The sequence below is a fragment of the Ruditapes philippinarum genome, unplaced genomic scaffold, assembly GCF_026571515.1.
Source record: "Ruditapes philippinarum isolate M1 unplaced genomic scaffold, ASM2657151v2 ctg2253_1_1_1_1, whole genome shotgun sequence".
Taxonomy (NCBI): domain Eukaryota; kingdom Metazoa; phylum Mollusca; class Bivalvia; order Venerida; family Veneridae; genus Ruditapes; species Ruditapes philippinarum.
In genome coordinates, this window is record NW_026852746.1 from 241,572 (window position 1) to 255,277 (window position 13,706).

The 13,706-nt window shown below is 33.2% G+C and overlaps 1 protein-coding gene and 1 long non-coding RNA gene across 2 annotated transcripts; both read right to left on the minus strand.

The window, feature by feature from the left end:
• Positions 1–2,434: 2,434 nt before the first annotated feature.
• LOC132723287 (lysyl oxidase homolog 2-like) lies at positions 2,435–10,481 on the minus strand. Its single transcript, XM_060707965.1, has 6 exons — positions 10,383–10,481; positions 9,613–9,797; positions 7,095–7,230; positions 6,545–6,699; positions 4,893–5,037; positions 2,435–4,479 (listed from the first exon to the last, which is right to left on the minus strand). Exons 2-6 carry the CDS (start codon positions 9,770–9,772, stop codon positions 4,254–4,256), a joined length of 822 nt encoding a protein of 273 aa, XP_060563948.1. The 5' UTR covers positions 9,773–9,797; positions 10,383–10,481; the 3' UTR covers positions 2,435–4,253.
• Positions 10,482–10,507: 26 nt separating this feature from the next.
• On the minus strand, positions 10,508–12,422 carry LOC132723297 (uncharacterized). Its single transcript, XR_009624726.1, has 3 exons — positions 12,280–12,422; positions 11,186–11,257; positions 10,508–10,556 (listed from the first exon to the last, which is right to left on the minus strand). It is a non-coding gene; the product is annotated as an uncharacterized LOC132723297 (long non-coding RNA).
• Between the last annotated feature and the right edge of the window lie 1,284 nt (positions 12,423–13,706).

The window sequence follows — 13,706 nt, forward strand, 5'->3', positions numbered from 1 at the left end:
ACATCAGTCAGAATTGCATGAACTGAACCAAAGCTTATACTAGCTTCCCTAGCAACGCTTTAATACTCCTGTCGTACATAACCAGATCGTGCACAGCTTCGACAGTTTCATCGTTGGTGGCCTCATTTGGCCGCCCAGGCCGCTCATCATCTCCAATGCTCTCATTGTCCCTTTTAAATTCACCAGCCCATTTTTTCACTGTGCTTTAGAAAGGGGACTCCTTCCCAAGTGTATCCATGTCTTCATGGATTTCCTTCGGGGACATCCCTTTCTTATAGAGGTACTTAATGACAACTCCGACTTCAACTTTCTGCATTTGGTCTAAATGACACACCCCTCTACTGAACAAAGTGTGTTTTATGTTACTAAATCTGTGTAAAAACTTTATTAAAATCTAAGAAACAATTAAACGGTTAAATGTGATTGACGTTTACACACCGATATATATGACTCTTTATAGATGTATTTGCATTATTTCGACAACATGAACAATAATACATTATGTTACTACTTTGAAAAAAAAGAAAAAACAACAAAAAATAAACAAACAAACAGCAATCACGCTAGAATATCATAGTTTCCAACTGGATATACCAGCATTATATATCATGTTTACATCGTACAAAAAATCTTTGAATCTTAAGCTGTATGATAAAGGTATGAATTTTATTATTAGCTTTCACATATTTTTCAGTTATTTCGTTTGATTCATTGAACAGTCATGTGTTTTTAAAAAGGAAACAAAAGTGAAAACAAAATTGTAATCTTTCTCAACCGTGCCTTTTTCATTAACCCCCATGAACAGACTCATTCAAACCAAATCTGCATTTTTCATGTAATTTTGTGATTAATGCTTCCGAGAGATTACACTATATCTAGATTTATTTCCGTAAAAAGATGTAGGAACTCAACAGATCATATTATGTGCCGTTATTGTCAATTAAAAGAAAATATATAAAAAGGCAGATTCCCGTAAAATTCAAAGTTGTTTCAATTGGGTGATGCTCCGGTTAATTTACATCAGATTTAGGATATGGGGCATCCTATTTTTTAATGATTGAGTATACATGCTTTGGAGTGTATGAATTCCTGGAAAATTAGGGAAACCAAGTTTAACTGAAACGTTTTTTTTTCAAACTTCAGATTTTACACACTGCACTGGCATTGTACATTAATTCAATGATAAAATTATATACAATAATCAAGTTAAACGTATAAGCGCAGAATACTTGCAAATACGTAAAAAGGGCATTTGTTAAAAGACATACACGTACTGAACATTATAAAAATTAAACGAAGGATATCGAATGCAAATTAATAAAGAACAGACCGGAATAATGCTACGGAAGTAGAACTGATATATGAACGAGAGCTGTCCGATATATTTGTGGATTTTTATCGTAGAAATGTTAAGAATAGATAATTTCCTATTAGACATAAAAACAACACATTGCACCAGACTCGATAATTTTCATTCAAAAATATCAATACATAAAATAGTTACGTACATTTAACTAACACACACCATGAAACATGTCTTTCCGTGCAGCAAATATGAATCAACGTTTATCTCATTCATAAGTCAAGAGAACGTCGCTCTTTCTTAACATATTCGCTACTTTTGCTAACGCATTTCTTATGTCTATACACACATTTATTGAACGTGAATATGCACCACTCACGGGAAATGCTCTAGTAGCATCACTGGTGGCGCGGCGTAACTATTGACCCCATTGAATTTCCTGCCGCGAATACAGACTTTGATTTTCGGAAATACCCGGCAGTCCATAAGAGCAAGATCAAGAAAATATGGAGGATATTCCGACACTTCAAATCATCGCAGACTGCGCGATGGGCGAAAGCGTATCTTGATGGAATTCAACATGGTACGTACAGATCCAACCCCGACCATTTACTGGCAATCGTGTTTACAAGGTCTCGGCGTAGCACCTCCGAACAGGAATACGAAAGATGAAATATGTTATTTGAAAAATAATGATATTAGTTTTTAATATACATGTACGTGTATATATACCTGAAAATAAATAAGTTAAGCACACCCCGGAAATGTAAATTTGGTTGTGATTGAAAGCACTGTCATGAGATGATGGACTAATCGAGCTAAAAAAAGTAACTTGATAAGTAGCGATATCAATTTAGTACTCATAAACTAGTAAATTTATGAGTTTTGTTTATTGTTAACCAAATAATTGAAGTTTAAAATATGATAAACAAGATCAACAAGGGAAGGCGGCGTTAACGCACTTAAGTAAATGTGTTGTTTTGTTTTGTTGTTTTGTTACCAAAAAGTATTGCGTTGGAGAGTTTACAAAATATTTACTGGAAGCTATTTTTGGTAAATGTTGACGATTACGTAAAATGACATTAGGTAGCCAAACTTTTAATTACGTGTGTTTCAACCACGTGCCCGGATGATAGCATCAACCCTTCTCCTCATACTACCAGTAAAGCTTCTAATGCGATTTTGAGGTAATTTTTGCAATTCTTGGTGCAGAGCTTGTCTTAGTTGTTGCAGGTTGACTACAGGTGGTTCGTGCCATTGACAAAATAAAATTTAAATTTCAGCTGCGGTCATGTCAAAATTGAGGCAACATGCCGGGTATGACGTGAAGGGTTGAGGCTATCATCCGGGCATGTGGCGGTAACGTACGTTATTAAAAAGTGGCTACATAATGTCATTTTATTTTCAAATTAAATTTCTTAAATAAATAATAACAAATTTATGTTTCATAATTTTCATTGCATTTCATTAAAAAAATCTTACTTATCTCAGAGTAATAGTCTACGTTCACAGTGCAGCCGTCTTTATGCTGAAAGATTATTTCTTGTCGATCCATGAAATGATTAGCATCTCCTTCCTTTCGATGCGCTGAACCCTTGCCTTTGGTGTCTTTTATCTCGGAGTGTCCTACAAACTAGACTCTGCCTTCGTATTCGGGCCCAAGTTTTATCGACCATAATATTGCGATCCAAAACCCGTTTGCCCTAGCGCTCAAAATATGATACAACAAGGAAAGGCGGCGTTCAATGAACTCAACCCCTACGCGCCCAATGGACAAATTGTTATGAAGACTGGACACGGAGGGGACACCAACACTGAACGCCGAACAATTCCTTGAGGATAAATATGAAAATATGAAAAACAAGACCAACAAGGAAAGGCGGCGTTCAATGAATGACGTAGAAAATGAGTTGCTCTTAATCACTGTCCTTCAAAAGTCTGGGAGCCAATGTGGCGCTGACCTCCAACATCCCCAGGTCCTGAGTCATAATATGGTTAATGATAGAGCAGTATACGCACAGGTTTTCAGGAAACATTGGCACTCTTGCTTATTTGGGGCTGCTCCTCCCACACCCCCGGTTTATTACATGCTTATTTTTTTAAAGTAGAACAAAAGTCAGTATAACACATATTAGCTACCACAAACGCATGCACATTCATTTAGATACGCTCCCGTCCATCGCGCTGTGGCATTAGTCCGCTAAACTAGATTATATCCGGTCATCAGAGATAACGCTCACCGTAATCCGCCGATCAGCATTAAGCATGACCAATATCGACGTCGTAACAGTTGCTGTCATCATTCGCGTGAATCGTCTATATGCGGAGAAAACCTTTTCATATCACGTGTATACAAATAACATGCTGTTAGAACTTATAGCAGCAGACTCTTCAATCATACCTTTAGTATTTTTCGGCGATTTACCCTGCCAATAACAATTTTCCACTGCACGTAATTCCTCGTCTTTTGAAGACATAAAGACGAAAAAAGCTAAGCACCGGCGAGACTTAATGACCATTACTGAAATATCAACGACTTTTATACAGCAATGACGTCATGGCGTTTCTTTAACGTCTGCTAAGTTCGTGCCATTTTTTCTAGTCCGGAAATGATGATCTTACATTAATAATGGAATAATATTTACGGGGAAAATGGATCGCGCCAACAAGCAAGACATGAGTTACTATAGTATTTTGGGTGTTTCGTCCCGCAATGTGTACGTATTACGTTAATATAATAAATATTAAAAGAAATAGTTACTGCAAACTTTCGCGAACTTATCGAACAGCCCTTGTTCATGTTAGCTAACCAAAAATCATCAATATCTGCAATGTCTCATACTATTTTTAGTACTTGTATTTCATTCTGTGTTTAATTTGGATATTATTATCAAAATAGAAAATAGCTAATCGCCTGACATACAAGTTAGATTTTAGTGCTTCTGTAATATCATCGATATAATGAATGAATTGAATTATTATTAGACTTACCAAAACAATAAAGCCAGGTTCCCCTTTTGGAAACGAACGTATGCGATGGTTGAAAACTAAAGCTTAAAGGACTGACGCACTGCATGATGTCTGCTTCTGTACCATCGCATGACAAAGACCTGAGCCAAGCTTTTCGGTCATGTGACGACCCTAATGAGTGGTCTCCCGTACTAAAACCGCCAGTTCTAATGTAAATATTTTTCTCTTATTTCACAGAATCTATCATTTTATCAACTCCTCTCTGTTCTTACTTTCAAGTGTTTACTAAATATAGTGAAATGTGGACACAATTCAGCTTGCCCAACACGACCAAATTCAGCAAGTACTTTCAGGTAATTATAAACATGAAGAAATAATTATATTACATTCATCATTGCATCGTTTAATAAATTTCACTTTCACCTGTCATTAAAATAAGATTTTGTTTAGTATGAACGATAAATAAACAAAAACAGGCTATAAAGGGCAACATTTAACAGGCGGGAGATCTTTTCATGAATGCTCATGAAATACTTAATTGAATGTTTTTATTTCTTTTGTACTAAAACGTAACCGTTTATGTATATGTTTAAATAAAATAACAAACAAACAAACGCACCGAAAACCAAGTGTTTTGCAAAGAAAGTGTGCAGTTTCGTCATTGAATCTATATTCATGATTACCGACATATCCCCAAGAACCGTTGTAAAATATCTCAACAGCACCTTCATCGTTATACTCGTTCCATGTAGTCAATCTAACAGCTGAATAAGATTAAACAATAAAAGTTGTTTGTATGTATATCATGTTAGTGTGTCAGGGACAAACTGATAGTTTACATATGAGACAAAATGTTTTAGTTGGTATAAAAGCGATCAAACACTAGATTTAACAGTCACTGTGACGACGTAAAATAACCCCAAACGAATAATGATCCAAGGTAAAAAGTGTCCCATTAAAGGCAGTTAACATTCGAACTTCAGAAATCTGAAGAATATGTCCTGAATAACAGTAAAACATTTCTTGGACGATATTGTTGTTATTGTCAACGTCACATACGTAGTACATTTTTAACTTTTATACAACTTTGAACTTTTCCTTGATCTTAAAAACCTGCATTATTCCTTTAGTCAGTTTCCATTTAACTTTTGTTCATACTTTATTTTATATTCATATTGAGATGGAAGACGAGTTAATATTATACACTTTTGTTACTATATAATTAGAGCTGACGTGAGTCTGGGTCTTATTGTCAACATCACTTATTTCACAGTAATGGCATATTTCCATGTCACTGGTGTTAACCTTGGACAACATTGACGTATATTTTAGTCATAAACGGGTTTTTGTGGGAAATACAATGTATTTTAAATCTTGAGATTTTACGCTTTTATTTTGCTAAAAGACTCGACTGTTTGTTAAAATGTTTGCATCTTTATTTTCTAAATGTTCATGTGTGTTGAAAAAAAAATTATTTTGAGTAACAAAGTAAAGTTAGTTTAAATATTGAATTTGAGCAATATTACAGTAACTGAAACATGAAAAAACTATATTGTTACACCATACCGCGATTTAAATGATGATATACGCTTTTATAATGGCAAACCTATGGTTTACGTCTGACCAATTAAATTTGTTTTTGATTTAATATGCTGTTGTTTCATTGTGGCACACAGCAAAAAGCAGAAAATACATAAACGTTACAGATTTTTTACAAATGTTACAGTTTATTATACAGTAAGATCATTGTTTTCTTTTAGATTCAAAGCTTTAAGTAACATGAACTAAGAGAAGCACAGTATGCATGCATTTTAGTGAGCCATTTAGGGTAATTAACCTTCAGATTGTCAGTAAATTCTTGTACAGGGGTGAATTTTTATGAAAAATAACGACACATGACTTGGGTATATTATTTTAGGTGCGAGAATCATAATTCTCCGCATGTCATTGTTTTATATATTATGACCGGGGAGTCAAGATTCAAAAGGAAATTGTGACATCGGTAAATTATTCTACGGAGGTTAATATTTGATTGACACCATATTCCCGGATAAAATATAATTTTCAAATATATAACAAATAAAGTCACACAAAAAACAACATTTCAAATTCTGCCTTAAAAATAAAAAAAGAAATAAAAATATGTCACTTGAAAAAATACGTGTACATATTTTCTACTGAGCAATTATAACAATGCAATTAGAGAAGTTTTTAGCAACTAACCAAAACATGAAATATTTATTTCTTTATGTTTTCGAATGTATAACTCACCTTTGCATGTTATGTAAACAGCTCTTGTACATTTATCGATGATAGCATTAGACATTGTGCAATCATTTAGAGATCTCTCGTTTCCCGTGCATGTTAGTTTATTGTTAAATAATGGTATTGAGCCGGGATCACCTTCGGTAAAAGCTACCAAACCACTAATAACAATAAAAAGAGTGTTATAAATTATAAATTTACCTGTTTCTATTTTTGTTTATTTCATTCTATATACTGTAATGTATGAATTACATAGATTATTCCACACAAAAAAACATCATTTCTAAAGGAAGATCAAAGGCAAACCTTTCTAAAATATTTGCAGGCTTGGCATGAGTCGTAAATGCAAGGTAACGTTCATGCCCATTCTTACCAGCTTAAGCTATGTTTATAGAACAGTGATACCCTATGCTGCATCAAAAAATATTGTATCCTAAACGTTTGTGTTTTAGTTACAAACGTAATTATTTGTCTTACGTTTTATGTGAATATTAAGTACATGTATTTCTTTACACCTATTTACAAAAATATAAGGCAGATCACTATATTTACTTACTTAAATTGTAAATGCTTACACACCACATCTCCTGCGTTGATATCAAAACTTTCGTAACAAATTGTGTGTTGTGTGCCGGAAAACGCCGCTAGAAGCATGCCTGTATTTTGTGATATTCCTCCAGTCAGTTTGTAATCTATATGAATTTAGAAAAGTGGAAACCGTGAAAATCGTCCATAATGACCAAGATATAAACTTTAGTTTAAACATATTTCATTCATAACCATACACATGAAATACTGTTCGATTTGATTATGCCAATTAATGGTTGGTATGCATGCTACTATACTATACCACCAGGATGCCTTAGCATTTACTTATTAAATTGTGTATATAAGAATGAAGTTATATCCGCAGATATGTTCAAACATTCCAAACGTAATAATTGCTGTTCACTTAAAAAGCAAAAAAGGTGACTTATAAAATACTTAATCTTCATGAAATGCATTGGCAAAATTGATTTAAAGAAAATTATCTCAAACGCAAATATAATGCTATGCTGGTTTACCTTCAACGATTGGAATAATAACATCTTTGATTAATAAATACTCTTAACATTAGATTATAACCACAGATAAACAACAATATTACTCTAAGGTGTTTATAAAGATTGATAGAAGTTAACATGTTGCAACACATTGAAAATGATAGCATCAATCTTTCTGTCTAGATTCAGACATAGGCATTCTTGAATCATACAACAGAGGCAGAGATTGGTTAACATTAATTAGAAACAAAAAGGTGAGTCATAACCTAGACCTCTAAGCCTCCCTATATGTCCCACGAGTGCAACTATAATGAAGACCGGATACATCAAACAATTATAAAGATTATAAAAAATGAAGATTATAAAGTCTATTTTAGTATAAAGATAAATAAACACTGAACCACCTGATAGCATAATAAACTGAATCTTGAACTGGACGTACGCGTACGCGAGGAGCGTTGCACAACGAAATACAGCCTTTAACAAGCCTAGTGGAAAATAACGCGCTGTCTTTTTTTATTTTAAAACATCGTTCTTTATCGTTATCAAATAATCGTTCTTTTAAACTTCAATCCGAAAGCAGATACTGATTTGCAGGGGAGTGGGGGTCAATACACTTAGCTTTCCTTATTGGCGTCCGCGCCGAAGCGCGACGCCCTTTATGGAATAAAATCAGATTTTGTGAAAGGGCAATTGTAACTTCTCAGGCCTTTTCGTCGGTCATAATAGCCGATCATTCCGATTGGTATGAAGTAGTTTGATTATCAAAAATAAAATGTTGCGATATATACAATGTATAGCGAACTGGAAAATTTCGCAATGCTAACATATTCACATTAAATTATCTTATCCGTCTTTGAATTTATTATTATTCATTTTTTAGTTCACAGTGGGTTATTAAGTAAGGTGTACCTATAACTAGAATGATGACCTTAATATTGTGAAAGTCCGAAATTCTATTTATAGAATTAGTTTTAGTTTAACGAAACAGCCATTCGTGTCGCGCTATGATAATAAAAAACGAAGTGGAGAATTTTGCAGGAAATGAAATGCAAACACACTCAAACAATTAATTGCACTCTAAATGTAGGCCATTTTTACTAATTGTTATATCATAGTTTTATCATTTTGAATTTGACTTTTTGCTTCTTTCCGGTTACCGTGAATATTTAAATAGACCTAGTTCATAACTTTAAATGTCGCTTTTATTTTGACGTTGTGCGACAGTAGGTCTAGCACTAGTATACTATGAAACCTATTCGATGTTCAAGTCTCTTTAGCTAAAATCGACCCTGATTTCCCGGATTTTCTGTTGTTCTATATTTTGTTTGAAGGCAATCGATTTTATGGTTGTTTGAGTGGAATGTGGATTTGCCGAATATTGTGACATTTTAACAGAAACTTTCGTCTGCAATTTTAACATGACTTGTCATGGGTTAATTGATAGGAATGTAAACAAACTGGTGGGTCAGACGAGGTTTTTGAAGTTATTCATTAAAATAGTAGATTGACCTCCCAATAAATCAATTAACAGAATTTGTTCATTTTGACTACTATTTTGTACGTTCAAAAGAAAAACCACATAAACTTGCACTTCTATCAAATAACCAAAATTTATAATAATATCCAAAAATACCCTTTATATATTATAAATAAACTTATACCATATGGGTGGTATATTTTTGACATTATCGTTAATATTGATAGAATTTCAAGTTCCCGTGGAAAAAAAACATTTAATCTTCTAATCTCTAGCATGTCTACCAGAGTTCATTATGAACAATGTCTTTCGTCCGCCCATTCATAAATAATATACAATTCTGGTTAATACTAATTAAACGATGAAAAGTTTATAAGAATATCTGGTCATCAGATGTCTACTAGTTCATCTTTTCCTTGCTGCATATCTTACTTAATCGCGCTTTGATGCTTTGCACCAATGCTTTTCTTGTTACTTTTTGAATAATTGCAATACAAAGACACGGACACGAAAAATACGAAGACTAATTTAGAAAAATTGTATTTACTTACCCACACAATATAGCTTGCTGCCATAGCCCAAGTACCATGCACCAGATTGAGCGTAGTTCAATTGGTCAGTTTCAACACATTCATCAATACTACGTTCATTTCCATTGCATTCTAATGTCCGCAACCAGGAATATTTTATTGTATTGTATCCTATGTGCATGCGTCCGGCACCATATCCAAATAGACTATATTTTATAAATATAGATATTAAACAATATACATGTGAAGTGATTTTATCAAAATTCGTTTCTCTATCTTTATTTGCCTCATATTCTTGTATACGTGTTCGTGTCAAAATGTATTCGTGTTATCTTTATAGATTATCTCGTTTAAATGAATTTTTCGCAGACAAAATGTTTTTCAAATCTTTATTCTGGGAGGAAGGGCGATTTAACCACAACATACAAAGAATATTGAATGTAGATAAGGTTTTCAATTGGGATAATTCATATAAAAGTGCCCAAGAAAAAGGCAAATATGATATTTTGAAACATTTTTAGTGTTTACAAATTAACTCTTACATTTCAAAATAGGTATGTTGGAAACACAATGACACTTTTATTTCATTAATTACCTCTTACCTACATGTAAAATTCCAGGTTAGCAAAACAATTTTTTCCAAAAGAAAAATGATTACGTGTAAACATAATTGTTCTGTTCATATATTAAAGATATTTTATATGATAAAACGTAATATATATAGTTACGTATTGTTTCAAATTAAAAGTAGTGTAGATTGAATCTTAAACTTTTATTTTGCAACAACATACCTTAAGTTTAGTGTTTTACATAAAATAGAGGCTGTGACGTCAGAGAACCGAAAATCTGTGTCTCCAATAAATCCCCATAAACCATTGTAAAATATTTCTACAAAATTGATAAACACAGAATCCCTAAACCCTCTGTGCCTTGTGAGTTTGTTGGCAACAATCGTATTTCAAAGCCTAAATACAAGAAGTATTTTATACAATGTGTAACTGTCCTTAATCGTAACAGTTTATTTTAAATAATTTAATATGTAACCCGTTGAATAGTTAAAACTTATATTTAAAGTAAAGGAACAAACGATCTGTTCATATATCATTGTATTGGCCTTCATAGTAGACAAAATACTCACGATAAATCAATGATGTCATGAGGTTATTTCACAATGCTGAGAACAATTCCAAATTCTATTGGACGAGTGCAAAGTTGACAACCTATATTGCATTTTTGATGAGACGCTAGCATAGTCGAGTATATGTTTTGAAGCTGTGTAAGAGTCCAACAGAATCGTATTGTATTAAACAAATTTAAAAGACTTCTTTATTTTACGTCAACAAATTGAATGTTTTCACACTTAGACACAGTTTTGTTTCTTCTAAATGGATATGATAAGTTTGTTTGAACACAAGGCTAACTTGAGAACAATAAGGATTTGAATTGGGTGTTTCGGGACACGGGAAATGAGAACAAGGCTTAATTGATAAGTAATTTCTATTGGTAACATCTCATGGTACAAACGCTGGAAGTTTATTTTATAACGTGTAAAATAAAAGCAGATACAATGTACTTTAAATAAGTTAAAATTTACCTTCGGCAGATCGAGCATTCAATAGAAATATTGCCGCTAGAAGCATCATTTTTATGATTTCCATCATGTAACCTGAAAGGGCAAATACACATACTTTTAACAAGTAAGCAATAAATTAAATGTTGATGTTCTGCAACACATCAAAGCAAAATATTATATTTTATAAATAGACTTTAATGTATGTCGGCTGATTTGTGCAATTCGTATTTTCGCCCCACGACCCCACCAAGCGAATAGTCGAGAATTAACAAGTTAAAATGGCGGGGGCGCTGGGCAAATGTCGCTTATAAGCGGGCTCGCGGGGCGAAGTTTAATAAATATGAATGGAAAAGCGAGATTTTAGAAATGAAACGACAGGGACGCAGTACGATAAACAAGCTAATTGGCGGGGGCGTGGGGCGAAGTTTAATAAATAAAACTTTGCCTGCGCCCCCGCTAATAAGCTTATTTTCGCTCCGCGCCCCGCTGTTTAATATCTATAATCATGCTTATTTATTTAATTACGCTCCCGCTTATTAATGTGTTTACGCTATAAAACTTATAAAACTTCGTATCGCCACCCCCCCCCCCCTTTTATTAACCCCCCGCAGTTGTATTTCTTAAATCGCGCTCCATGCCCTCGCGTGCGGAAGTTTTATTGATTAAACGCGCCACCGCTTTTTAGAGATTTTTCGTTCCCCGTCCCGCCATTTTAACTTGTTAATTCTTGACTTTTCGCTTGGCGGGGTCCCGGGGCGAAAACACGAATAGCACAAATCAGCAACCATATTAATAATTGTTTTATGAGACGCACAATATTCATAACGGCTATCGTGGAATTTTCCACCATATTTGATTTTAAAGTGGGTTCCCCAGTTAATAGATAAGTGTATGTCTGGTAAAAGAATTATAATGCATCTGTGCTTCATCCAAATAAGATGACCAAACATATTACTTCCAGCAGTTCTCTAAACGGAGGAAAACAATCTGCTGGATATAGCAGAAAATGATTATAGATATCACATAAAATGACCACAGCGACTCATTTTACATCTTGTTAATGTGCAATATTTAGAGCAGTTTATTTTTTTATCAAATTCAAAATTAAAACATACCTTTTCAAGTAAATGGTCAAGTTATACCTTCTTTTAAGAACAGAGTAAACAAGCATTGATTCACAAAATACCCTTGATTGTTTAATTGCATTCATTTAACTTCCTCTATCTGTAAGAATGTACTTAATTATTTACGGTGTTGATATTTATTCTATGCATGTGGTAGTCAGTAATATCTATATCATATTACAGTTTTCATTGACGAGAGAAATTATAATATAATAATGGTAAGTTTACACGGCGGGTGATCACGTGACGAAAATCGTACAATGGGCTCAATCAATGGCTGCCGGATCGCTCGGATCAAGGTAAGCATACATTAAACGATAAATTTATACCAAAGAGGTTGCCGCCTGTAAAAAACATATACTTATTTGCTTACCATGTAGCATACTCTGTTTAAGCCTGAAAATCGAACATTGTTTAAGATGTTGAGTTTAATAGGCACACAGGCACATGATATCGTTGTTTTTTTTTGTTTTCTTTTGTTTTTTTTTGTTTCAATTAAACGTGCTTATAGCAATATTTGCAATAACAACTTGCACAAAATTTTGATTTTGCCCTATATGAAAAATTTCAGTTGTTTTCAAAGTTGCATAACAAAGTCACATATCTATTTACGACAAAAACACACGTGTCAGACAAAATAAAATGAGTACAATGATAAAACGATTTCATTGCCAATCCAATATCATTCAGTCTTACATAACAAAATTTCTTGTTTCTTTTTTCAGAGCTAGTCTCAAAAACCAAGAAATATTATATCTAAAAGTGAAAAAAAAGTTAGATTTTTTACAGTTGCATTGCAGAATTGATTTAGTTAATCAATATAATACTGTTTCGATAACACGAATACATTTTTGTATAATTATACAACTATATTATAATACGTGTTCGTGTCAAAATGTATTCGTGTTATCTTTATAAATTATCTCGTTTAAATGAATTTTTCGCAGACAAAATGTTTTTCAAATCTTATTTCTGGGAGAAAGGGCGACTTAGCCACAGCATACAAAGAATATTGAAGGTAGATAAGGTTTTCAATTGGGATAATTCATATAAAAGTGCCCAAGAAAAAGGCAAATATGAGATTTTAAACATTTTCAGTGTTTACTTAGGATAATGCTGGGACAAAATGAATGGCTTCGTACAAATTTACTCTTACATTTCAAAATAGGTAAGTAGGAAACACAAATGACACTTTATTTCATTAATTACCTCTTACCTACATGTAAAATTCCAGGTTCGCAAAACAATTTTTCCAAAAGAAATATGATTACGTGTAAACATAATTGTCTTGTTCATATATTAAAGGTATTTAATATGATAAAACGTAATATATATATACGTAAAAAAAACTGCGCGAGAGTGCCAGTGTCTTCTTTGCATGAGCGTAAATTACTTAGATAGTTTTCGATTTCGATTTA

Bases quoted from the DNA above. Each gene is read 5' to 3' on its own strand.
- LOC132723287 (XM_060707965.1), bottom strand. From the start codon at position 9,772: ATGCACATAGGATACAATACAATAAAATATTCCTGGTTGCGGACATTA. The intron at 7,231-9,612 runs GTAAGTAAATAC...AAATTCATATAG, and splicing joins CAGCAAGCTATATTGTGTGG to ATTACAAACTGACTGGAGGA. The intron at 4,480-4,892 runs GTGCGTTTGTTT...TATTTACATTAG, and splicing joins TGCAAAACACTTGGTTTTCG to AACTGGCGGTTTTAGTACGG.